The sequence below is a fragment of the Typopeltis vanoorti genome, chromosome 9 (genome assembly GCF_054136105.1).
Source record: "Typopeltis vanoorti isolate ZY-2024b chromosome 9, IOZ_Tvanoo_1.0, whole genome shotgun sequence".
NCBI classification, from domain to species: domain Eukaryota; kingdom Metazoa; phylum Arthropoda; class Arachnida; order Uropygi; family Thelyphonidae; genus Typopeltis; species Typopeltis vanoorti.
Window position 1 is genome coordinate 77,500,963 of NC_143557.1, and position 26,325 is coordinate 77,527,287.

A 26,325-nucleotide genomic window follows, 5' to 3' on the forward strand; every position below is an offset into this window, starting at 1 on the left:
TCATTTTTTCTTTAATAATGTGTGTATAGTTGTCTACAATTTACCTGTAAAAGCTGCTCGACTTTAATTCTTTTTAGTGTGATTTTTTTTCATATCCACTTTTATCCTACTTAGTACTAAGTAATGGTCACTTTCAAATCCTCTGCACACTCTTGTATCTTGAACAAACACGAAGATATCACTATCAACAATGACGTGATCATTGAGACATTTCTTGTGTCTTCTCTCCATGTGAACTTGTGCACATCTTTATGTTGAAACATGGTGTGAGTAATGATTAGCCATGTCCTGAGCAGAAGTCTAGTAAATACTTACCATTATTATTAACTTTGCACTTTTTTCTGAATTTTCCCATAATGTTTCTATATTCCTGATGGGATTCATTTCCTACTCTGCTGTTCAGATCTCCAACAAGGACCACTTTTTCTGTTTTCTTTATATCAGCTGCCTGTTCTAATGACTCAAAAAATTCCTTCACTTCTTCCTTGGAAGAACCTTCTGTGGGACCATAGGCACAAATAAGTTTCATTATTCATGTCTCCATTTTCAAGTTTTCCCACATAACTCTACTTGAAACTGCCTTCCAATCAAGAAGTTTATCTTCATGTTTGGTATTGAATGCTATTGCTACTCTTTCCTTTCCCTGAAATTAACATCCTATACTTATTATTTAGTAAGATCTCACATGTTTTTTTTGTCTTCTTTGTCCCAGTAATGCCAATTATGTTTATGTGGTACTTTTCCAATTCTTCTGCAAGTTCAATTTCCTTTCCATCAATACTCCTTATATTGATGGTTCCTATCTTCAGTTCTTCTGATGTTGTTGGGCTTATTCTTCTTCTAGATGTTGAGTTGGAGCTTTTTCCAGTGGCCAATGCTGGCAAAGCTAAATGTCGCTTCAAGTCTCAATGTAAATCTTTCCATAGGTACTTGACATCAGCAGCAAACAACTTAATATCCCCTGTTGATCCACATGAAATATTATTAACAAATAAGTTGAACATAGTGACTACTCGGGAGCAGAACTTTGTGAAATGTCACTGGTTGCATTCCCTTTCTGTCACTGCCTGCTCCTAACTTGCTGGCATTGTTCAGCAGTCCATTGCCTATCTGTCTGACCAGTCTGTTATCCATCCTAATCTCCTTGCTTACGCATCAACTTTTCATTTGACCACTCAAAAAATCAGAACTATGAAGACCTTATTACATCATGCTCATACCATATGTTCTACAGAGGACTTATTATTTCAAGAGTTGGATTATATGAAATCAGCTTTTTAAACAAACGATTTCAGTGAGTCCTTTATTACTTAAGAACCAAAGCATCCAACAGTTTTAGGCTCCCTGCTTCTGTCTCAAAAGTTATATATATAACTTTTGAGACAGAGGTAGAAAGAAAGTGTCTCAGGAAGAAATCTCTTGTATTTCTTTCACTTATGTTAAAGGAATATTAGAACTTATTGCAGGAGTTCTGAGGCCTCTCAAATCTTCATGTTCTGTTAGAAAAATGTCAACATTCCTTTCTTCATCCAAGGATAACTTCCTCCACTCAACTTTCCAGGTATCTACCAGATTCCTTGCCCTTGTGGCTTATCTTATTTCAGCCAGTCAAGTAAATCTGCTGCTATCACAAAAACATAAATCATATAACCAGTATACCATGAACCTGATACTAATATTTCCATAAGCATGTTCAGCCAAGCAATCCAGCTTGGCTGAAACCAAACTCCTACATAAGAGTTGATTCATTATGGAATGTCATATATATAACTTTTGAGACCTTTTTACAACATTCCGATTTGAACATATTCAATGACCTTCAGTTCTCCCTATGAGAAATTTTACTTATCACTCCTTTAATTGCTAATTTTTGTTATATTTATACATTTTTTAAAATTTAATTATGAATTTTATTGACCAGTTGTTGTCTTACTTGTCCACTGAGCTATGATGGTATTTTTTTAAAAATTCTTCTGTTGCATTTTAATTGTGTTCTATTACTCGTATACTGAAGATGTCTTTGAATGGAAAATTTTACATTGACTGAATATATATGGTTCAAACAGAAGTAGCAGTTGCCTACTTAGAAGAATATCAAGATTGTATGAATGTAAATATCACGAGTCTACCATATCAGGTCTTAACCAGAATGTAATTTCTTCCCATAACAGGATTTGTTAGACCAAAACTGAATTTCTTCATAAGTACTAGAAAGACTATAAAAAGAAAATAGTGAATCTCCATTAAACAAAATGATCCTAAATAGGAATGACTGTCTTAAATTTTCCTTCTGGGAAATATTCTTGCACTGGTGTTTAGTGATAATTCTGCATTTGAAACACACATCAATGTTGTAATGCTAATTTGATTATTGTTCCATCGAAATATTGATTATTGAAATATATGAATACATTCAAGTAGAGACTTCAATGCAACCATATATTTCAGGCAAATTTGTCAAAGGAAAATTTTGCTTGAATAAAATAATTATCTAATTCAATAAAGAGGTATGCCTCTCGGAAAATAGTACATTGCATTTTTTTAAACATTTACAGTTTCTTCTTTCTATTTTAGGAAATATTGTAAGTGATGGACGTGAGGTCCAAAATTCAGGTGGAATTCAAAATGCCCATTTTGGATTAAAAAGGAATGGTAATGCCTTTATAGGGTGAGTCTTCATTAAAGCTCATTACATGTTTGAATACTTTTCTTCACACAGTCATTTTGTATGTGTATGTACACGCATGTACATTAATGCCACAGTTTTTTTTTTTTTTAATTCACTGACTGCTTAATATCCAATTTACTGTAATATAGGTAGCAAGGATTACTATTCTTTCAATAGGCATTTCAGAGTCAGTTTATATTTGTTTGTCTGTCCACTTACATGAGTTAGAAAAATTGAAATCCACTAGCTTCTTAATAGTCCACTTTCCAATAATATAGGAGGTGATGAGTTTTAATCTCACAAATCATAAATATCATATCAAACTAGTACAGCTCTAATATTCTTAATGGTGAGATCTTAACAGTAATCTATTGTTTATTCGACCTTCAAAACAATGACCCCTCAATTAATCAATCCTTGCACATCAACTGACTTCTGGTGGAATTAAAGGGTTGGATAAATGGTAGATTATGGGATTCAGAATATCATAAAGTATATATAAAAAAAAAATCTGCTTCTTTCTTGATTGAAATCAAACACTAGAAATTTAATAGTAGTCTATTAATAATAATAGCTACATACAAATAATGATCAGGTAACATTGAATATCATTAATGATTCCTATAAAAGCTTCAAACAAAGTGAGGAAGCTTATAAAGATTCACTCCTACAAAATAAACATACAGCCTGAGAATGTATACTTTTCAGACATATTATAAAAGTCTCACTAATTAGTTGTTTTAACTGTAATCCAATCCAATACCTATCAAAGCATTATGCATGTGCATGGTATCACTTCTATTCACTGCATATTTTAAAAACTAATGTAGAGCATTAAAGGTATTCATTCTCAGTGATAATTTGATTACTTTCTATTTACATATGCTCTGGAAAATCAAGTTCTAAAAAATTAGCAATATTTCTTATAAATTTTATTAGTTGTAGTTGGTATGTGGTTTCAATTAAATTTTGATTAGTTTTTGTTTTAGATGCATAACTTATTCTGTACAGTATGTTGCATTGTGCAACACATAGCATTTATGCGAACTAGAACAATGGCTCCCATGTCCTTCTCATTCAAAGAGTTCAACCTGAGAGACTTCGTGTGACATAATGGCCATGAAATGTATTTTATACCAAGAGTGAGTTTGAAAGTGAGAGTTGGTGGGAGAATGTTGATGAGTGTTTTGAGAGTTGTGCTATAAGTGCAGGTTAAGTTGAAATAGTAAAATGAAGTTATAGACATGGCAGAGAATACATAAAATCTGAGCAACAGCTTCTCAATAGTATTGAGAGAAGAATGGAGACAAGGGAAGATAATATGCTCATGTAGAGTCCTTCACATAACAAAGCATGGCCTTCAGAGATTGTAGAAGTGTTTGTTAAGTGGTATAGCTGAGAAATAAAGAGGGGAAGAAAAGAGAAAAGCTGAGAAAGAAAAAAAAAAGAAGGGAAAGAAAAGAATGCATGACAGAGAGGGGGGGGGGGGAAGAGGTTCAATGATTCCATGATAGGAGTGCTTAACATGAGTGTGACACTCTCAGTTGTGAAGATTAACAATGTTAGTGAGGCTATTAGAATGCAGAAAAGCATCCTGATTGTTTTGCTAGGGATGATATAAAAAAGTTACTGAAAATAGCAAAAGAGAAGAGTGAGAGAGTAAAGATATTGAGTCAGTTGCCATGGTATGATAGCAGCAAGTTGAGAATTAAAGTCATGATTGCAAGTAAATCAATGTATAGATCATAAGAAGGAATAATGCAGAGTTCGTGGATGTGTGGAGTGAGTTTGATGGACAAAAGGACTTATATAAGGTGAATAATTTTTCTTTGAATGAATTTGGTGTTGGAAAAAATAATGCCAAATGGAGTGAGATTAGAGGTGCAAAATGACTGAAACTAGAGTTATTGGGGGGGGGGGGGACCAGGTGAATGAGTGTGCAGGTATCAATGAGATAGTGTGAGAATGAACAAAAAATGCTGAAGATATTACTGCAGGTAAAAATAGAAGGGGTGCTTGTACATTCAGAACATTGGGGGGGGGGGGGGTAATGTGTTGGTTCTTCTTGGGCAAAAGTTATTGGCATTAGTGAGACATTGCTGATAGAAAGATGATATAGTTAGTGGCATTGATTGTGAGGGTATAGTAGTATTTTTTTTAGGAAGGCTGTTAGCTTCACATCAATTGCCTCATTTTCTCATAATGCAAAACACACTTCCTCTTCAGATGTGTTTATTGCTATGCATTCTGGGAAGGTCACTATTCTGACCATTTTCAAACTTTATTGAGGTCTCATCAGTGGGAGCCAGATTCAGAAAGATGCCAAGGTCAACAGCTTCTACTTTATATGCAAGTGGCTTAGTCATGGAAATACTTCATGCACAAACTTAGTTTGCTTACAGTTGGGCAAAGAATTAAAGAAGAATATACTTTCTTTGCAAGTATAATTTACTTTGTAACTAAGTGAAAAAAACTTTCTACAAGAAGGTGTAATTGTGGATTTATAGAGGTGGTAATATATGAGAAGACTGCTTGAAACAATGCCATGGCACAAAACACCAAGGGATAAGACATTCATAATGTATGGGAAATGGTAAAGAGGTGTTTGATAGTAGTAGCACACACCATACCTATAGTCAGAAGGATAAATCATATGGATGTAACACTATTAAGCAGGAGCCGCAAAGAAAAAGAAAGTTTGTGGAGAGAGTTGAAAGAGAAAAATGATCAGCAAGTACATAAGCAGTACCAAAACATAGGCCTTTTGGCCTGTGTCTTTGTACTGGAAGACAAAATAAGAATGAGAAAGGAAATTAGCTGTGCAAACCAAAGATGATTCTAAAGAGGTTTTTTTTTTTTTTGTTGTTGTTGTGGCAAGTAAAAGGAAGAGTGATTATTATATATGAGTGTCTCCATGGAGTCAAAAGACCCTATATTGACTCACCAGCCATTATTCACACAATACTTGTCATACCTCTCCTTAAATTCATTCTCAGATGAAGCACTCATAACACTAATGGCAATACATACCACCACCCTCCAAGCAAAAAATCTAGTCCTAATGCCTTTGTTAACTGTACACTTACACAATTTTCAGGAGCGATCCCTAGTTCTCTCTCTTCTCCTGTGCTATACCAAAAAAAAAAAAAAAAGTCATCAGTGGCAATCCTCTAACACCCCTATAATAACTTAAATGCTTCTATCATATCTCCTCTCTTATGCCTATCAACTAGTTTTTGGAGCCCATAGACCTTCAGTCTATAGGCTCCAAAGGCCAAGAGACATCGCACCATATTCGAATGCTGCTAGATAAGCTCTACAAAGTGGTTAGAATTTCAAAATTATAAAATACATTTCAGTTATTTAAAAATGTCAGTTTCTGTGTCCCAGGAGAACCTGTACAGCACAGTTTACTCCACATGACTATCAGTTACATTTGGGTATGGTTGTGTAAAGAAAGCATGCTTCCTATGAAACTGATCACACTGAACTGTGAAGGCTTGATGCTCACTTAAACTTGAAACTATAGACAAACAGATGTGTCATCATATATCTTACAAATGCTTTGGTGTTTATATGAGTCAAATAAAAAAATCAAAACTGTAGATACATTACAAGATGTAAAATGGTCTACACATTATCTTTTGTTGCAACCTTGGTGTCAAGTATAAGAGGTGATATCATAGATACATAGGATGATGAAGATGTTAAGTAATCTGGACTGACTTATATTGTAACTACAAAAGAAATGGTAGGTTCTGATGAGTTTTCAAAACTAAAAAATAAAGGATTATCATCAGTACCTAAGGTTTTGAATGGCATGTGAGTATTGCTTGAAGCATCAGAAACTGGAAGGGACATCATGCTGGTAAATATAGATTCACCTGACAGCATTCTTTTATAAGGTGAATTACAATTATAATAAAGTAATTGTAATGAATGCTGATTCTAGGGAGTTGACTGAAGCAGACAAAATAGTTGAGTTACTTGAGAGATCACTTTGCAAGAGTATATCATCCAGGTTGAGATATTGCAGTAACCAGCGTGATAGCAGGAGTTGATTGGAAATAGAGTAGGTGAGCTGGAGATGAATAGGATATTACAGGCCCTTGATATGAATACAACTATGGCATTAGATGGGATATCAGTGTGTATTGCAAGAAGATGCTATGGAATTGGAAGTGCCATTGACATATTGTTTTTTATATGAGTCAAATAAAATAGACAAAACTGTAGATGCATTAGAAGATGTAAAATGGTCTATATAATCTTTTTGTTGCAACCTTGACATCAGGTGTAAGAGGTGAATGATATAATCACGTAATCACAAGAAAGATATTTATTTAACCAAATATTTCGGTCTGGAAATAGCAGACCATCGTCGGTGGTATTACAAGAATAGTTTAAAAAAATATACAAGCTAGAATACTAACAATAGATCGTTGAAATTAGAACATGCCGCGTGATGTTATATCACTAAGTATGAAACGAAATATTTTGAAGTAGAAACATGATTGAATTTGCTATAAAAAAAAAAAAAAAAAAAAAAAAATTAATGAGTAATCTTGATTAGGCTTTCCCAGATTTTTGATATAGATATGCAGTCATTACGATTCAGGTTGGGATGATGGAGCAAGGCCTCCACGCTTTCCTTGAACAAACGTTCGAACCTATAACGGGATCTATGTAAGAGGCGCGTTTTGGACCAAAGGATGCTGTGGTCAGTTTCAATCCCGTGTTGAGCCAAACCAGACTTTTCAGGTTTATTGTGAAGAATGGATGATTGATGTTCTTGGATTCTTTTTTCAAGAGAACGTCCAGTCTGTCCAAAGTAAGAGAGATCACAGTTGCAAGGAATTTGATAAACTCCAGGAAGAGATAAAGTTGAGCGTTTGTCTTTAGGAGAAGGAAAATGAGAAGACAATTTGTTAATAGGAGAATACGTAGCTGTTAAATCATATTTCTTCAAAATTCTTGCGATAGGTTCTGAAATACCGGAGATATAAGGAATAGGTACTCGACGTATTGAATCTTTGTTGTTTTGTGGAGGATTATAAGATGTAAGAAGACGTTGAATACTTTTTTCAGAAAAGCCATTGAGTTTCATGTGTTGCTGGATAGTAGAAAGTTCTTTCTGTAGATAATCAAAAGTAGAACAATTAGTTTTGGCTCTTTTGATGAGACATTTTATAATTCCTGTTTTTTGACATGGATGATGGGCTGATTCTTTCAGAATATAACGACCTGTGAATGTTGGTTTCCTGTATACTGTAGTTGTAAGAATATTTGAAGATGATCGGATGAGGAGAACGTCTAAAAAAGATAACTGGTTGTTTTCTTCTAATTCCATAGTAAACTTTATGCGATGATGTAAGGAATTAATACTGTTTAAAAAGGAAGATAAAGTGTTTTTACTGTGAGGCCAAATAGCAAATATGTCATCTATATATCTTACCCAAAAAGATGGTAGAGGGAAACTAGATGTGAAGAGGACTTTTTCTAAATGTTCTAAATAAAAGTTGGCTAAAGCTGGAGAAAGAGGACTTCCCATGGCTGTTCCTTCTACTTGGCTATAAAATTTGTTTTGACATATGAAATAACCAGAATGTATAACGAAATCGAATAGTTTTATAATATCTTGAGGAAAGATGTCAGCAAGTAGTTTTAAAGTTTCCTTAAGAGGTACATTGGTGTATAAAGATTCTATATCAAAACTAACCATAAGATCTGTAGGTTGTAATGAGACATCTTTTAATTTTTCTAAGAAATCTGAGGAGTTTTTTAAAAAAGAACTCGAGTTGCCAATGTAAGATTTCAGTAATTTAGCTAGATATTTGGCTATACGGTAAGTAGGAGAATCAATGCAATCTACTATTGGACGAAGAGGATAGTCAATCTTATGGATTTTTGGAAGGCCATAAAATCTAGGAGGTCTTGCAAAATGAGTTTTAAGTCTTTCAATTGTGTCTTTATCCAAACTGATGACTTCATCAAGGAGAGAATTTAATTTCTTTAGTTGTCTGTTGGTTGGATTATAATCAATTTCTTGATATGTGGAGCGATCTCGAAGCAAAAGAGAAAGTTTTCTTCTGTAATTTACTGAGTCCATAACTACTGTTGCTTTTCCCTTGTCAGCTTTAGTGATAATGAGGTGATTATTTTTTATCAAGGACTGTAAAGATTTCATTTCAGAAGGAGATATGTTAGAAGGAGGAAGTTTAGCCTTAAGTAGAGAAGAAGCGACTTCTAGGCGAAGAGCATTAGCTTTATCGCTGGTTAGATGATTAAGATTCCTTTCAATGTTAACTAGGAAATCTAGATATGGTATTTTATTTGGAACAATAGAAAAATCATGTCCTTTTGAAAGGATGAGGGTTTCGCTTTTAGTCAAAGGACGTCCGGATATATTTACAATCCAATTATCTGGAGTTATGAATGGCTTGGATTGTTTAGACGAAAGAGCCTCATATTTACGGTTAAGATGTTGACTTAGTTTATTATAAGCACGTTGAGTAGAACGTTTAGCTACATTTAGAACTATGTGAGAAAGATGTGGATCCAAATTTGTGGATATATAGGTGCGTAAATCAGAAGTCTGATGACTGTGAATAGCAAGATCACGTTTAGCAGCTTTAAGTTGATTACGGATTAGAGATAAACTTGTGTTCCGGTAAATATTATGAGCTCCAGGAGATTTTATTGTTTCTTTAATCTTAGCGAAATTGGGAATAATCTTGTTGTCGCGGCACTTTTTTAAGAAATTAATCTTTGCTCGTAACCTACCTTGTATAACTGAAAGTTTTCCTAATTTACCAGTTATTTTGGTAGCATTTTCCCCGTGAAGGATAAGAATTTGTTGTTTTAAGGATACTTGCGACATAAGACTGAATGATATAATCACGTAATCACAAGAAAGATATTTATTTAACCAAATATTTCGGTCTGGAAATAGCAGACCATCGTCGGTGGTATTACAAGAACAGTTTAAAAAAATATACAAGCTAGAATACTAACAATAGATCGTTGAAATTAGAACATGCCGCGTGATGTTATATCACTAAGTATGAAACGAAATATTTTGAAGTAGAAACATGATTGAATTTGCTATAAAAAAAAAAAAAAAAAAAAAATTAATGAGTAATCTTGATTAGGCTTTCCCAGATTTTTGATATAGATATGCAGTCATTACGATTCAGGTTGGGATGATGGAGCAAGGCCTCCACGCTTTCCTTGAACAAACGTTCGAACCTATAACGGGATCTATGTAAGAGGCGCGTTTTGGACCAAAGGATGCTGTGGTCAGTTTCAATCCCGTGTTGAGCCAAACCAGACTTTTCAGGTTTATTGTGAAGAATGGATGATTGATGTTCTTGGATTCTTTTTTCAAGAGAACGTCCAGTCTGTCCAAAGTAAGAGAGATCACAGTTGCAAGGAATTTGATAAACTCCAGGAAGAGATAAAGTTGAGCGTTTGTCTTTAGGAGAAGGAAAACGAGAAGACAATTTGTTAATAGGAGAATACGTAGCTGTTAAATCATATTTCTTCAAAATTCTTGCGATAGGTTCTGAAATACCGGAGATATAAGGAATAGGTACTCGACGTATTGAATCTTTGTTGTTTTGTGGAGGATTATAAGATGTAAGAAGACGTTGAATACTTTTTTCAGAAAAGCCATTGAGTTTCATGTGTTGCTGGATAGTAGAAAGTTCTTTCTGTAGATAATCAAAAGTAGAACAATTAGTTTTGGCTCTTTTGATGAGACATTTTATAATTCCTGTTTTTTGACATGGATGATGGGCTGATTCTTTCAGAATATAACGACCTGTGAATGTTGGTTTCCTGTATACTGTAGTTGTAAGAATATTTGAAGATGATCGGATGAGGAGAACGTCTAAAAAAGATAACTGGTTGTTTTCTTCTAATTCCATAGTAAACTTTATGCGATGATGTAAGGAATTAATACTGTTTAAAAAGGAAGATAAAGTGTTTTTACTGTGAGGCCAAATAGCAAATATGTCATCTATATATCTTACCCAAAAAGATATATAGATGACTCTTACCCTTTCTACTATCCAGCAACACATGAAACTCAATGGCTTTTCTGAAAAAAGTATTCAACGTCTTCTTACATCTTATAATCCTCCACAAAACAACAAAGATTCAATACGTCGAGTACCTATTCCTTATATCTCCGGTATTTCAGAACCTATCGCAAGAATTTTGAAGAAATATGATTTAACAGCTACGTATTCTCCTATTAACAAATTGTCTTCTCATTTTCCTTCTCCTAAAGACAAACGCTCAACTTTATCTCTTCCTGGAGTTTATCAAATTCCTTGCAACTGTGATCTCTCTTACTTTGGACAGACTGGACGTTCTCTTGAAAAAAGAATCCAAGAACATCAATCATCCATTCTTCACAATAAACCTGAAAAGTCTGGTTTGGCTCAACACGGGATTGAAACTGACCACAGCATCCTTTGGTCCAAAACTCGCCTCTTACATAGATCCCGTTATAGGTTCGAACGTTTGTTCAAGGAAAGCGTGGAGGCCTTGCTCCATCATCCCAACCTGAATCGTAATGACTGCATATCTATATCAAAAATCTGGGAAAGCCTAATCAAGATTACTCATTAATTTTTTTTTTTTTTTTTTTTTTTTTTTTATAGCAAATTCAATCATGTTTCTACTTCAAAATATTTCGTTTCATACTTAGTGATATAACATCACGCGACATGTTCTAATTTCAACGATCTATTGTTAGTATTCTAGCTTGTATATTTTTTTAAACTGTTCTTGTAATACCACCGACGATGGTCTGCTATTTCCAGACCGAAATATTTGGTTAAATAAATATCTTTCTTGTGATTACGTGATTATATCATTCAGTCTTATGTCGCAAGTATCCTTAAAACAACAAATTCTTATCCTTCACGGGGAAAATGCTACCAAAATAACTGGTAAATTAGGAAAACTTTCAGTTATACAAGGTAGGTTACGAGCAAAGATTAATTTCTTAAAAAAGTGCCGCGACAACAAGATTATTCCCAATTTCGCTAAGATTAAAGAAACAATAAAATCTCCTGGAGCTCATAATATTTACCGGAACACAAGTTTATCTCTAATCCGTAATCAACTTAAAGCTGCTAAACGTGATCTTGCTATTCACAGTCATCAGACTTCTGATTTACGCACCTATATATCCACAAATTTGGATCCACATCTTTCTCACATAGTTCTAAATGTAGCTAAACGTTCTACTCAACGTGCTTATAATAAACTAAGTCAACATCTTAACCGTAAATATGAGGCTCTTTCGTCTAAACAATCCAAGCCATTCATAACTCCAGATAATTGGATTGTAAATATATCCGGACGTCCTTTGACTAAAAGCGAAACCCTCATCCTTTCAAAAGGACATGATTTTTCTATTGTTCCAAATAAAATACCATATCTAGATTTCCTAGTTAACATTGAAAGGAATCTTAATCATCTAACCAGCGATAAAGCTAATGCTCTTCGCCTAGAAGTCGCTTCTTCTCTACTTAAGGCTAAACTTCCTCCTTCTAACATATCTCCTTCTGAAATGAAATCTTTACAGTCCTTGAGAAAAAATAATCACCTCATTATCACTAAAGCTGACAAGGGAAAAGCAACAGTAGTTATGGACTCAGTAAATTACAGAAGAAAACTTTCTCTTTTGCTTCGAGATCGCTCCACATATCAAGAAATTGATTATAATCCAACCAACAGACAACTAAAGAAATTAAATTCTCTCCTTGATGAAGTCATCAGTTTGGATAAAGACACAATTGAAAGACTTAAAACTCATTTTGCAAGACCTCCTAGATTTTATGGCCTTCCAAAAATCCATAAGATTGACTATCCTCTTCGTCCAATAGTAGATTGCATTGATTCTCCTACTTACCGTATAGCCAAATATCTAGCTAAATTACTGAAATCTTACATTGGCAACTCGAGTTCTTTTTTAAAAAACTCCTCAGATTTCTTAGAAAAATTAAAAGATGTCTCCTTACAACCTACAGATCTTATGGTTAGTTTTGATATAGAATCTTTATACACCAATGTACCTCTTAAGGAAACTTTAAAACTACTTGCTGACATCTTTCCTCAAGATATTATAAAACTATTCGATTTCGTTATACATTCTGGTTATTTCATATGTCAAAACAAATTTTATAGCCAAGTAGAAGGAACAGCCATGGGAAGTCCTCTTTCTCCAGCTTTAGCCAACTTTTATTTAGAACATTTAGAAAAAGTCCTCTTCACATCTAGTTTCCCTCTACCATCTTTTTGGGTAAGATATATAGATGACATATTTGCTATTTGGCCTCACAGTAAAAACACTTTATCTTCCTTTTTAAACAGTATTAATTCCTTACATCATCGCATAAAGTTTACTATGGAATTAGAAGAAAACAACCAGTTATCTTTTTTAGACGTTCTCCTCATCCGATCATCTTCAAATATTCTTACAACTACAGTATACAGGAAACCAACATTCACAGGTCGTTATATTCTGAAAGAATCAGCCCATCATCCATGTCAAAAAACAGGAATTATAAAATGTCTCATCAAAAGAGCCAAAACTAATTGTTCTACTTTTGATTATCTACAGAAAGAACTTTCTACTATCCAGCAACACATGAAACTCAATGGCTTTTCTGAAAAAAGTATTCAACGTCTTCTTACATCTTATAATCCTCCACAAAACAACAAAGATTCAATACGTCGAGTACCTATTCCTTATATCTCCGGTATTTCAGAACCTATCGCAAGAATTTTGAAGAAATATGATTTAACAGCTACGTATTCTCCTATTAACAAATTGTCTTCTCATTTTCCTTCTCCTAAAGACAAACGCTCAACTTTATCTCTTCCTGGAGTTTATCAAATTCCTTGCAACTGTGATCTCTCTTACTTTGGACAGACTGGACGTTCTCTTGAAAAAAGAATCCAAGAACATCAATCATCCATTCTTCACAATAAACCTGAAAAGTCTGGTTTGGCTCAACACGGGATTGAAACTGACCACAGCATCCTTTGGTCCAAAACGCGCCTCTTACATAGATCCCGTTATAGGTTCGAACGTTTGTTCAAGGAAAGCGTGGAGGCCTTGCTCCATCATCCCAACCTGAATCGTAATGACTGCATATCTATATCAAAAATCTGGGAAAGCCTAATCAAGATTACTCATTAATTTTTTTTTTTTTTTTTTTTTTTTTTTTATAGCAAATTCAATCATGTTTCTACTTCAAAATATTTCGTTTCATACTTAGTGATATAACATCACGCGGCATGTTCTAATTTCAACGATCTATTGTTAGTATTCTAGCTTGTATATTTTTTTAAACTGTTCTTGTAATACCACCGACGATGGTCTGCTATTTCCAGACCGAAATATTTGGTTAAATAAATATCTTTCTTGTGATTACGTGATTATATCATTCAGTCTTATGTCGCAAGTATCCTTAAAACAACAGGTGTAAGAGGTGATATCGTAGATACATAGGCATTAGCTCTGGTGGGTCCCAAGTGAGTAGAAATGGGGGTGGGGAGTTCTGTTGCATAAAGGAGATCAATATTATATGGTTTGAAAAGGTGGATAGAGAGAGAGAGAGGAAAAAAAAAAGATGTAAATAGAATACAAGCTGCAGTGAAATTTCTTATAATGTTTAAATACTTAAAGATCCATTTTTTAAAAAATGGTTTAACACATGGAAATAAACTTAGAATCTATTTACCACTCCTATATATTTTGCTCACTGTAACACAGGCATCATTCACGAACAGAGCCAAGGAATTGGTTACACCATGCAAATATTAACAAAACAATGAGTCATGCCATAATTTGTTTTGGTTGCACTGAGTGGACAGGAGATAACATATTAAAGGAATCAGATCAGGTATAGTTTTGTAATTTAAAAAAAATTAATAACAAAAATAAATAATTAAAGATATATAAATAATAAAGATTATGAACAGTTTATGGCCATTACCTCTCAAAACATGAAATAGGCATATAGTCTGTTTGATTAAAATTAGGATGTTGACATAAGAGTCAAAGCTATATAACTGAGAGGAGACCTCTACATAGCCTTTAAAGGAATGTGGAGAATCGACATGGGGCTTCTGGCCTAATATCCAATCTCACCTTCTCGTGGTGCACCATGTTAGGTATCTACCTGGATACTGAACGAACGAGGATGGGCTGGCAATTTGGGATTTAGCTGACCAAATGTATTCTTATTGGCTTAAACCACAATTCAAAATGACGGTACAACATGACAGAATTTCATGCCGGCTGTGCCTTCGCCCATTTAAACAAGGCCCCCGTTGTTTTTGCCAGGCAACCAGGGTGAACAGCAAAAAGTCAGCTACTAGAATAAATCCTAAAACATGCCCCAACTCAACATCACTAGAGTTCAAGATTAGTACTATCAACATAAGAACCCTGAATGACAAAGACATGGAGCTAGCTGAGGAATTAGATAAGTACCTGATCGATATAATAGGGGTGACTGAAACAAAAAAGACAAAAACTGATGAGATCTTTCTGAGCAATAAATACAAAATGTTATACTCGGGCAATGACCAATCAAGGAAAAGCAGGAGTAGCCATAGTATTCAACACTAAATATGAGGTAAATCTTCTTGAATGGCAGGGGATATCAAGTAGAGTGATGTGGGCAAATATCAGAATGAAGAACTGGACAATGAGACTTATTTGTGCTGATTATGGTCTCACAGAAGGTTCTGTTCTCCTAAGATAGAAGTGGAGGAATATTTTGAGGTGTTGGATCGTCCTTCCTGTCTTTTGATCCACCATCTTGCTTTAACGTTGTTCTTATTAAGGTTAATTAATTGTATGTAGATTACTAATCCAAATATAGGGAAATTTCTATTATACTGCACCACCCTATATTCAGATTAGTCTATGCAAAATAGTGTAATCAAATATTAATTAACTTTAGCAGTCTAATGTTTACATATAGGCTGAATTTTACATTAACATTTAAGGTTCCCGCTAGGTCCGATAATTTTATGAACGGCGCAGTGGAAAAGAATCAGGCTAACAACAAATTGAAATCAATAAAACAAAACATTTAATGCAAGGTTATATAATATATACATAAGCATACTTTGGATACAAGATAATGCAAAATTAACTCTGTTCAACTACACATAACATTCACTTAACTTTTGGTATTCAACACTGAGCTTTAAAATCTAATTTCTCCCTAATAGGCAAAGATAGTTCTAAAGTTCTTTACCACTGAAATTCACAGCAAATATTTTTACAATAGTATTCTTTATCTATCCCTTAGTCAGTAATCACATAGCTCAGTCAAGAGATAGCTATCACTTTAAGGGGGGAAGACTGTTAATCTTTTAGCTTCGGCTAATTTCAGCATAAACACCACAGTTAATGTTAGGATTTAACAGAAGGAGATAACTCTTATAACTTCACTCTAAAATGCAATAAAGTACATCTGTTTTTACTGGAATAAATCCTTGCACATATTATTCACTGAGGTACACTTGAAACATTTGGTTAACTACTACACTGGAGCTACACAATTCTAAAGTAATCTTCTTTAAACTAACTTAATCTTTAATTTCAGCACATCACATATGCAGACACACTTGCACTAGAAAATTCACTTATTCCTCACATATTACTTTGCAATAGAATCAGCTTTCCACTAATCTTCCTTGAAAGCACTGGAATACAACATTAACTTCAGAATTCCATATCAATATTCTGAGTTGTCAATTTACATTTCGATCCTTCGTAATCTGATTACAGCACTTAATTCTTTGTACTACAGCCTCTTACTTAACTCCGTACTGCTAACAAATTATTTCTTCATCTCTATTGTACTGTTCTCAGTGCCATTACTGTGCTGAGTGCTCCAATTGTACTCAGTCCCTAGTCTCTAGTGCTGACTGACTGCGACCGACTACTGACCAACTGCTCTTGTTTATTCTCGCTTTCCGTTTATATATTTTCACTCTGTTTTCCCATCAAAACTTGTTCTCACCGTCCAGCTCATATCAATTCCATCTCACGTCCATAACTCACACGCTACACGCTTGCGCTTTCTATTTTTAACTCCGTCTCCATGACAACAATTAGAGCAGTACATAAGCATTACATAACATTATACCTTTATATACAGAAACTAAATAAAAGGATATTTTTCAACTCAATTAATATATAATTAATTATAATGAACACAAATTCTTCTACTATCAATATAGGAATAATTAAAATAATCTGAACTTTATTTTTACACAGTCCTTTCTATTATTAATACATATCCTAGATTAAATAATAAAAATAAAAACTCAAAGGTATTTATATGAATAATAGTTTATAACAAGAGATTTACATTAAATAATATTTACAAGTTCATCATCATCAAATTCCTTCTATGTACCTTCAAGGGGTGTACAGGATATGATAGTACTACATGAAAAATTTACATCATTATTAATTTCCTATCTACAATTTTCCTCCAAATCAGTCTGTTACTTGTCAAGACTCCAACATTATCAGATCTTATATTTCTATCGTCTAAGGCACTTTGTACCGTATCAATTCACCTATATCTTGGTCTTCCTCTGGGTCGTTTTGCTGCCAACATGGCAGAGAACACTTGTTTTGCTAATCTTTCCTCGCCCATTCTGTTTAAGTGACCATACCACCTGAGATTAGCTCTACTAACACATTCCTGGATGCTGACAATGTCAAGTTCTTTCCTAATATCCTCGTTTTTAATATGATATTGCCATTGATGCCATCTGTTCACGCCTATAATCTTTCTCAGGACTCTCATATCTGTGGTCTCTAGTCTTTGGTCAAGTGTTTTACTTCTGACCCAGCTCTCAGATCCATAAGTTAAAACTGGTTTGAACACTGTCTTGTATACAGCTAATTTAGTGTTCCGACTAATTTCTCTCTTATTCCATATGAATTTATTCAATTGACTTCCCACCATACCAGCTTTGCTGATTCTGTTGTCTATTTCTATATTTAATTTACCATCTTCAGTAAAAATCGTGCCTAAATAGCTGAAATGTTTTACTTGTTCCACAGGTTCTCCATTCACAACACAGTTGACATTTTCAATGATTCTGCCTATTTTCATTGTCTTTGTCTTTTTTTTGCTGACCTTCATACCATATCTATTACAACAGCTATTCAATTTAGTCAGAGAATCTTGCAGACTTGTAGCGGATTTATTTAGAAGTATAACATCATCCGCATAAAGCAAAGAGCTGACATTAACATCTCCAATTTTGATATCATGTTTAATACCACTTTCCTTCATAATGTGATCCATATAGATAATGAATAACAGAGGGGATAATGTGCATCCTTGTCTCACACCAGATTTAACATTAAACCATCTTCCTGTACTTCCTTCAATTCTAACTGCTGACTTACAACTCAAATAAAGACTAAGTATTGCTTGATATAATGCCCCATTGACACCATATAACTGCAGCGTATTGAATAGCTTCTCTCTTGGCACCTTGTCATATGCCTTTTCCAAATTGACAAAACTTAAATACAGATCTTTGTTATATTCCCATGCTTTCTCGACTATTTGTCGTAAAGTGAAGATCTGATCCTGACAGCCTCTATTTGGCCTGAATCCAGCTTGTTTTTCACCAAGCTTTTCTTCCACAATTCTTCTCAACTGTTTCTCAAGTATACTTGCATAGATCTTGCCAGGAACACTCAGTAGGGAAATACCTCTGTAATTCTCACATTCAGTTTTATTTCCCTTTTTATATATGGGTACTATGAGAGCTCTACTCCAATCATCGGGAATTCGTCCCTCTGGCCTTCTGAACTATGCAGTGGAGCCACTGTAAGACTCTTATACCACCATACTTCAGCATTTCTGGTCGAATATCATCTACTCCTGCTGCCTTTCCACATTTCAAGCCTTTGATGGCTTTTATTTACAAGTTTAGCCTTTGAAATGGTGGATTATGTTGGATTCTGAAGGGAGTATTAATAATTTCAATTTCTCTTCATTCAGAATCCAACAGAGGCTTTAGAGAAAGCTACTAACTTTAGAAAGTTACTGACACAATGAAAAATGAAAAGTTGATCCTTGTTGTGGATCTAAATAGCAGAGTGGGAAATGTCAGACATACAAAATTATTTTGAGATAATTTGGAGAAAAGAGCAAAGCTAATAATAATAATAGCAAAAACCTGTTGGATTTCTGCTCAGGACATGGACTGGTTATTACTAACACCATGTTCCAACATAAAAATGTGCACAAATTCACATGGAGAGAAGAGGTAAGGAATAAGAAAAGTGTCATTGACTGTGTTATTGTTGATAGTGATGTTTTCTTTCTGGTGCAGGACACTAGAGTGTACAGATAATTTGAAATTGGAAGTGATCACCATTTAGTCTTGAGCAGGTTAAAATTGAATTTCATATTGAAAAGAATAACATGTAAGAAAGTTTTAAAGCGAATAAAAGTTTAGCAGCTCTCAGATGTGAACTATAGACTAAAATACACAAATATTATTCAAACAAAAATGAAAGAGTTTTGGGAATAGTAACCAAACCTTGGAGATTCAGTGACAAGCCTTGAAGAAAACATTGATTGATTCAGCCAGAGAGGCATGTAGTGAGGTTATCTGCAAGGATAGAAAAATCAGAACTCCATGGTGGACGTAGGATGTTAAAGAGGCAGTGAGGGAAAAGAAGAAAGCATATCAAAAGTTCCTGGCAAATAAGTCAGCTTGTGCTCTTAGAGAATACAGAAACAAATGTAAGAAAGCTAAACACTATGTAAAACTAGCTAAACAAAAGTCATGGGTAGACTTTGGTAAGAACTAGAAAATAAATATCAAGAAGGTGCAAGATATTCTGGAGGTTGTTGATGAAGCTCAGAAATGGAGGAAAGAGTGCTGTAAAAGGAATTAGAGATGATAAAGGTGACATGAAAACTGGAGAAAAAGATATCCTTGAAGTATGGAGTAATTCTTTTGAAAAATTGCTAAATGAAATAAGCAGTGGACAGCACAGTGGTAAAAATAACACTTACTAGGCATGCCATCAGGAATACATATCCATACTTAAAGTAGAAAAAGCTATTAAAAGCCTGAAATGTGGAAAGGCAGCTGGAGTAGATGATATTCAACCAGTAGAAGTGCTCAAGTATGGAGGTATAAAAGTCTTATAGTGGCTGCACTGCATAGTTTAGAGGGACGAATTCCAGATGATTGGAGTAGAGCTCTCATGGTACTCATATATATAAAAAGGGAAATAAAACTGATTATGAGAATTATAGAGGTATTTCTCTACTGAGTGTTCCTGGTAAGATTTATTCCAGTATACTTTCGAAACAGTTGAGAAGGATTGTGGAAGAGAAGCTTGGTGAAGTACAAGCTGGATTCAGGCCAAATAGAGGCTGTCAGGATCAGATTTTGACTTTACGACAAATAGTTGAGAAGTCATGGAAATATAATAAAGATCTGTATTTAAGTTTTGGAGATCTGGAAAAAGCATATGACAAGGTGCCAAGAGAGAGAAGCTATTCAAAACACTACAGTTGTATGGTGTCAGTGGAGTATTATATCAAGCAATACTTAGTCTTTATTTGAGTTGCAAGTCAGCAGTTAGAATTGAAGGAAGTACAGTAAGATGGTTTCATGCTAAATCTGGTGTCAGACAAGGATGTACATTGTCCCCTCTGTTATTCATTATCTATATGGATTACATTATGAAGGAAAGTGGTATTAAACCTGATATCCAAATTGGAGATGCTAATGTCAGCTCTTTGCTTTATGTGGATGATGTTATACTTCTAAACATGAGGGTGGTCTGAAAGGTTCTCGGCCTTGATCAAAGATAGCAACACTATCGGCAAGATTTTTTTTTTCTAAGTTGGTAAATCTGTCGTAAACATCCATGTGAAGTTGCAAGTCATTCTATCAAGTAGTTTGTTTTATAGAGCTGTCTAAAGCAAAAGTGTTGTCTGTATTCCTTGAAATGAATAAAATTGAGTATCATGTGGTTATAAAATTATTTGTATAAGAAGGTTTAACGCTGAAAGAAATTCATTAGAAGTTCATAAACATAGGCACTCTTCTCCTTCGTTTCCGACAGTTAAGAAATAGGCTGCCGAGTTTAAACTTGGCTGTACCAGCCTTTAAGATGATCCATGTGAAGGATGTCCAAAAAGTGTAACAACCAGAAATCATTGATCAAGTGCATGATATGGTATTGGATGACTGGCAAGTCAAAGTGCAAGAAATTTTTGAGACTATAAGCATTTCAAAAGAATGTTCAGCATATATTTCGCGTGAAGAATTGCAAATGAAAACGTTTTGCTCAAGATGGGTGCTGCACTTGCTCACAGTAGATCAAAAACACACTCGCATGAAAATCTCTGAGCAGTGCTTGGACTATTTTAACAAGAATAAAACTGATTTTGTGCATTGATTTATTACTATGGATGAGACTTGGAATTGCCATTATAGACCAGAATCCAAACAGCAGTCAAAACAGTGGACATAAGCTGGTTGTTAAGTGCCAAAGAAGACAAAGTCAGTTCCATCAGCAGGAATGGTCATGGCATCGGTGTTTTGGGATGCTAAAGGCATTTTGTTTATTAATTATCTTGAAAAGGTAAAACAGTAACCAGGGAATGTTATTTCGATCTTTTAACCAGACTAGACGAAAAAATTCATGAGGAAAAACATTGTTTGCAGAAGAAAAAAATCATCTTTCATCAGGACAATGCACCTGCCCACAAAGGTGTTTTGGCAATGGGAAAATTAAGGGATCTGCACTATAAATTGTTGGAACATTCACCCTATTCCCCAGATTTGGCTCCCCTGACTTTTATCTCTTCTCAAAACTAAAACTTCCTTGCTAGTCAGTGTTTTTCTCTGAAGCAAGATGTGATTGCAGTTGTAGAGGGGTATTTTGCAAATCTTATTGAGAACCTCTACAGGGTCAGGATAATGGTGCTGAAGTATCGCCGGAATAAATGTATTAGTTTTAAGGGAGATTATGTTGAAAAATAAAAATAATTTTGAAATTATAAATTCGTTTTTTCATTGTTAGGACGAGAACTTTTCAAACCACCCTCATAAATCTGCAAGATTCCCTGACTGAATTGAATAACTGTTGTAATAGATATGGTATGAAGGGCAACAACAAGACAAAGACAATGAAAGTAGGCAGAAGCATTGAAAATATCAATTGCATTTTAATGGAGAACCCATAGAACAAGTAAAACATTTCAGCTACTTGGGCACGATTTTTAATGAAGATGGTAAATTAAATATGGAAATAGACAACAGAATCAACAAAGCTTGTATGGTAGGAAGTCAACTAAATAAATTTATATGGAATAAGAGAGAAATGAGTCAAAACACTAAATTAGCTGTATACAAGACAGTGTTGAATCCAATTTTAACTTATGGATCTGAGAGCTGGGTTAGAAATAAAACACTTGACCAAAGACTGGAGACTGCAGATATGAGAGTCCAGAGAAAAATTAGAGGCATGAACAGATGGCATCAATGGCAATATCATATTAAAAATGAGGATATTAGGAAAGAACTTGGCATTGTTAGCATCCAGGAATGTGTTAGCAGAGCTAATATCAAGTGTATAGTCACTTAAACAGAATGGGAGAGGAAAGATTAGCAAAACAAGTGTTCTCTGCTAGGTTGGCAGGAAAAAGACCTAGAGGAAGACCAATATATATATAGGTGGATTGATACGGTAAAAAGTGCATTAGAAGATTGAAATATAAGATCTGACAGTGTTGGAGTCTTGACAGGTAACAGATTGATTTGGAAGAAAATTGTAGATAGGAAGGTAGTAATGATGTAAATTTTTCATATATATCATATCCTGTACACCCCTTGAGGGTACATGTCAAGTATTTGATGATGATGTAATATTTCACAATATGTCATCACACACATATTTTGTCATCACACAAATATTTACAGAAATATTTTGGGAAAATTTGGAGAAAAGAGCAAAGCAAATAATGGCAAATACCTGTTGGATTTCTGCTCAGGACATGGACTGGTTATTACTAACACCATGTTTCAACATAAAAATGGGCACAAATTCACATGGAGAGAAGAGGCAAGGAATAAAAAAAGTCTCTTTGACTATATTATTGTTGATAGTGATGTTTTTCTCACTACTGCAAGACACTGTAGTGTACAGACAGGGGCACGCCGGTCATATGTGCAATGTGTGCGACGCAAACAGGTGCCAGGATAGTAAAGGTGCCAAAGAGGAGGAAATACTTTAAAAAAAAACGTTTTTTTAAAGTAATTTTTTTATTGGAGGGTAGGGATAGGGGCGCCAACTAAAGTTTTGCACACAGGCGCAGGACACTACTGGCGTGCTACTGTGTATAGGGTTACCAACTAAAGTTTTGCACACAGCCACCGGACACTACTGGCACGCCCCTGTGTACAGAGGATTTGAAATTGGAAGTGATCACCATTTGGTCTTGAGCAGGATAAAATTGAATTTCATACTGAAAAGAAGAACGTGTAAGAAACGCTAAACACATTCCTTAGCCACCTGAACAAACAACACGAATGCATACAATTTACCATCGACATCAAAAACCAAAATTCGCTCCCGTTCCTAGACACACTAGTCACATGTCTTCCTTCATGGTCTACCGAAAACCGACATACACTGGTCAATACATACATGCTAATTCATACCACCACCCATCACAAAAATATGGAGTCATTAACACCCTTAAAAACAGAGCTACAACAATTTGCTCTAACCAGCAAGCCCTGAAACAAGAACTAAAAATCATCAGCGACACATTCATAAATAATGGCTATAATAAAAATACTGTTAATAAAAAAAACTCCATAAAACTACAACAAAAACTAATCTAGATTACAGTAAAACCATAGCCATCCCATACATTAAAGGGTTATTGGAAAAAATCAACAGAATCCTACAACATTATAACCTCAATGCCACCTTTAAACCACTCACTAAACTTAAAACCATATTCAACTTCTCTAAGGATCCCCTCCTCCCATTAGCACATCCTGGAGTCTATTGCATCCGCTGCACCTGTAACTTACCGTACATTGGTGAAACAGGACGGACAATCCCTATACACAAGAAAGAACACATTAGACACATTAAATATAACCATTATGGTGAAGCAGGCCTCTCAGACCACCCACTCAACACCTTACACCAAATCAACTGGAAAAGCACCTGCTCTTTACACTGCACAAAAACCTGGTACAAAAGGAAATTTAAGGAATCTGCGAAATCCTGATAAACCATCCAAATATCAACAACAAAGATGGCATGAAAATTCCAAGGATCTGGATGGCACACACATTCAGCCTACCTAATATGTAAGATCCAGCATAAGTCAGAACTCAAATTGTACTAGCCAATCCTCAGCTAGTATTAGAAACCATTCCATACCAACTGGCTGGAATGTGTACATGATGTTAATATATGTATATAGATAGATAATTGTTGTTGTGCCCAATGTATTTCTACAACCAACAGATAACACTAATAATAGGACTCTAGCATTGATGTATAATTTTTTTTTTTCCACCAGAGGTCAGGCCAACAATTGTTGTAGAGGTTGGTCAGTGTCTTTAACAAACCAGTTTGATTGTAGTGTAGCTTGTTTCCTGTGTATAGTTGTATGCTCCAGAAGATGACCTTGACATAAAGGTCGAAACGTCGAATGTAGATTTTAGTTATATTAAACTAAAGTTTTTATTCAAACACGGTAGTTGTCTCCATAATTTTCAAAAATGCATTTGGATCACCGTGTAAGCCTAAAAGAAAGGAACATGTAAGAAAGTTTTAAAGTGAGTTAAGTCAAGCAGCATTCAGATGTGAACTGCAGACTAAAATACACAAACATTATTCCAAAAAAAATGACAGAGTTTGAGAACTATGTTTTGTCACTTGTGTTTTGCTGATGTTTAAATTAAGCCCAGCTTTTGTTACTTTCCCTCTTAACCAATAGAATCAACTCCAGATCTTCTTACTTTCTACTTATGAGGGTTGTATTGTCTTAAATTATTTTTTTTTCTGCCACCAATCTTAATTCTAGCTGGATCTTTGTCTAAATTAGCCATTCTGATGATATATTCACTGTAAATAATAAAAAAGTATGGCAACAGTTTACAACCCTGCCACATCCCTTTTTCCACTCGAACACTGTTTCTCCAAAGACTGTTTTTACTGAAGCTTCTTGGTTGTCATACAGCTCTCTTATCAAGAATTAGATGTTCATAAATTCCCATTCATTGATCTCATTACAATCCATAGTCTGTTGTGATCCATGCAGTCAAAAGCTTTCTTATATTCACTACAACAGATGAATACTTCCTTCTGAAATTCTTTTGTTCTTTCCATAATCCATCTCATGTTTTGCTTTTTGGTCTCTAGTTCCTCTACCTCTTCTAAAGCCTGCCTGTTCTTTTGGCATTTCTCTATTCACACATGGCTGTAACCTTTGTTGGATCACTTTCAGCATCACTTTACTTGTATATGAAATTAAAGTGATGGTTCTGTAATTCTCACAATCTCTGGGATTTGATTTTTTTGGAATTGGGATGAATGCTGATGTTTTCCAATCTCTAGGCCACTATATTTTCTTCCTAACCTTTTGACAAATTTTAGTCAATATATTCACTTCTTCATCCCCAGTTGCTTTCAATAATTCCACTGACACTCCATCAGCTCCAGGAGCTTTTCCTATTGGCAGCTGTTCCGTTGCTGATATAACTTCACTTTTCATTATCATGGGTTCCTCAACAAACTCTATCCTTTCAAATTCTCCTTCAATATTATTATCTTTTTGTACAAATCCTCTACATACTCTTTCCGTCTTTTTTTCACTGTTTCTTCTTCCATCAGACACTTTCCCGAATTACTTTTTACAACTACTAATCTATGAATAAACTTCCCTGTAACATCGTTTATTTTAGAAACAGATCTCTTATCTACCCATAATATTGCTTTCTTCAATTTCCTTGCACCTTTTGTTTAGATGTTTTCCTTATCTTTCTTGGCTTTCTCTAGAAATCTGCACTCAGTTGTCTCTTTCTTTTTTTCTCTGAAGTTTTGTTTATTTTTCTTCTTTCCTCTGCCATTTGAATAGCTTCTGACAACCATTTACCGTCTTTCTTTCTTTTTGCTTTACTTAGTCTTCTTTGCTGCTTTTATGACTGCACATTTTGTTTCTTCCCACAATTCTTCTAATTCTCTTCCCCAAACTTTTTAATTTTTTTCTAACTTCTACTTTAAATGCTTTATTTATGTGATTTAAATCAAATCTGATACTGGCCTTTTGTTTCTTCTTAGCCCTTAATTTCAGTTTAACTTCAGCTATCAATAATTCATGATCTGTCCCTCAGTCTGCACCAGATAGTGTTTTTGCTGATTGGATAGCACTTCTCTACCTTCTGCTGGCAACAATATAATCTATCTGATTTCTATATTCTCCATTTGGCAAAGTCCATGTGTACAATTTTCTTTTATGTTGTTGAAAGCAAGTTTTTGCAATAAAGCAACTGCTCTCAAAAAACTTCAACATCCTTTCTCC

At 34.6% G+C, this 26,325-nt stretch overlaps 1 protein-coding gene across 1 annotated transcript in view; it reads left to right on the top strand.

Moving 5' to 3' along the window:
• LOC150103170 (N-acetylglucosamine-1-phosphodiester alpha-N-acetylglucosaminidase-like) overlaps positions 1-26,325 on the top strand; it is a 161,246-nt gene that overhangs the window by 41,097 nt on the left and 93,824 nt on the right. The window contains exon 3 of the mRNA XM_090397524.1: positions 2,575-2,668. Coding sequence (XP_090253650.1) covers positions 2,575-2,668 — 94 coding nt within the window. The remainder of the gene's footprint in view (positions 1-2,574; positions 2,669-26,325) is intronic.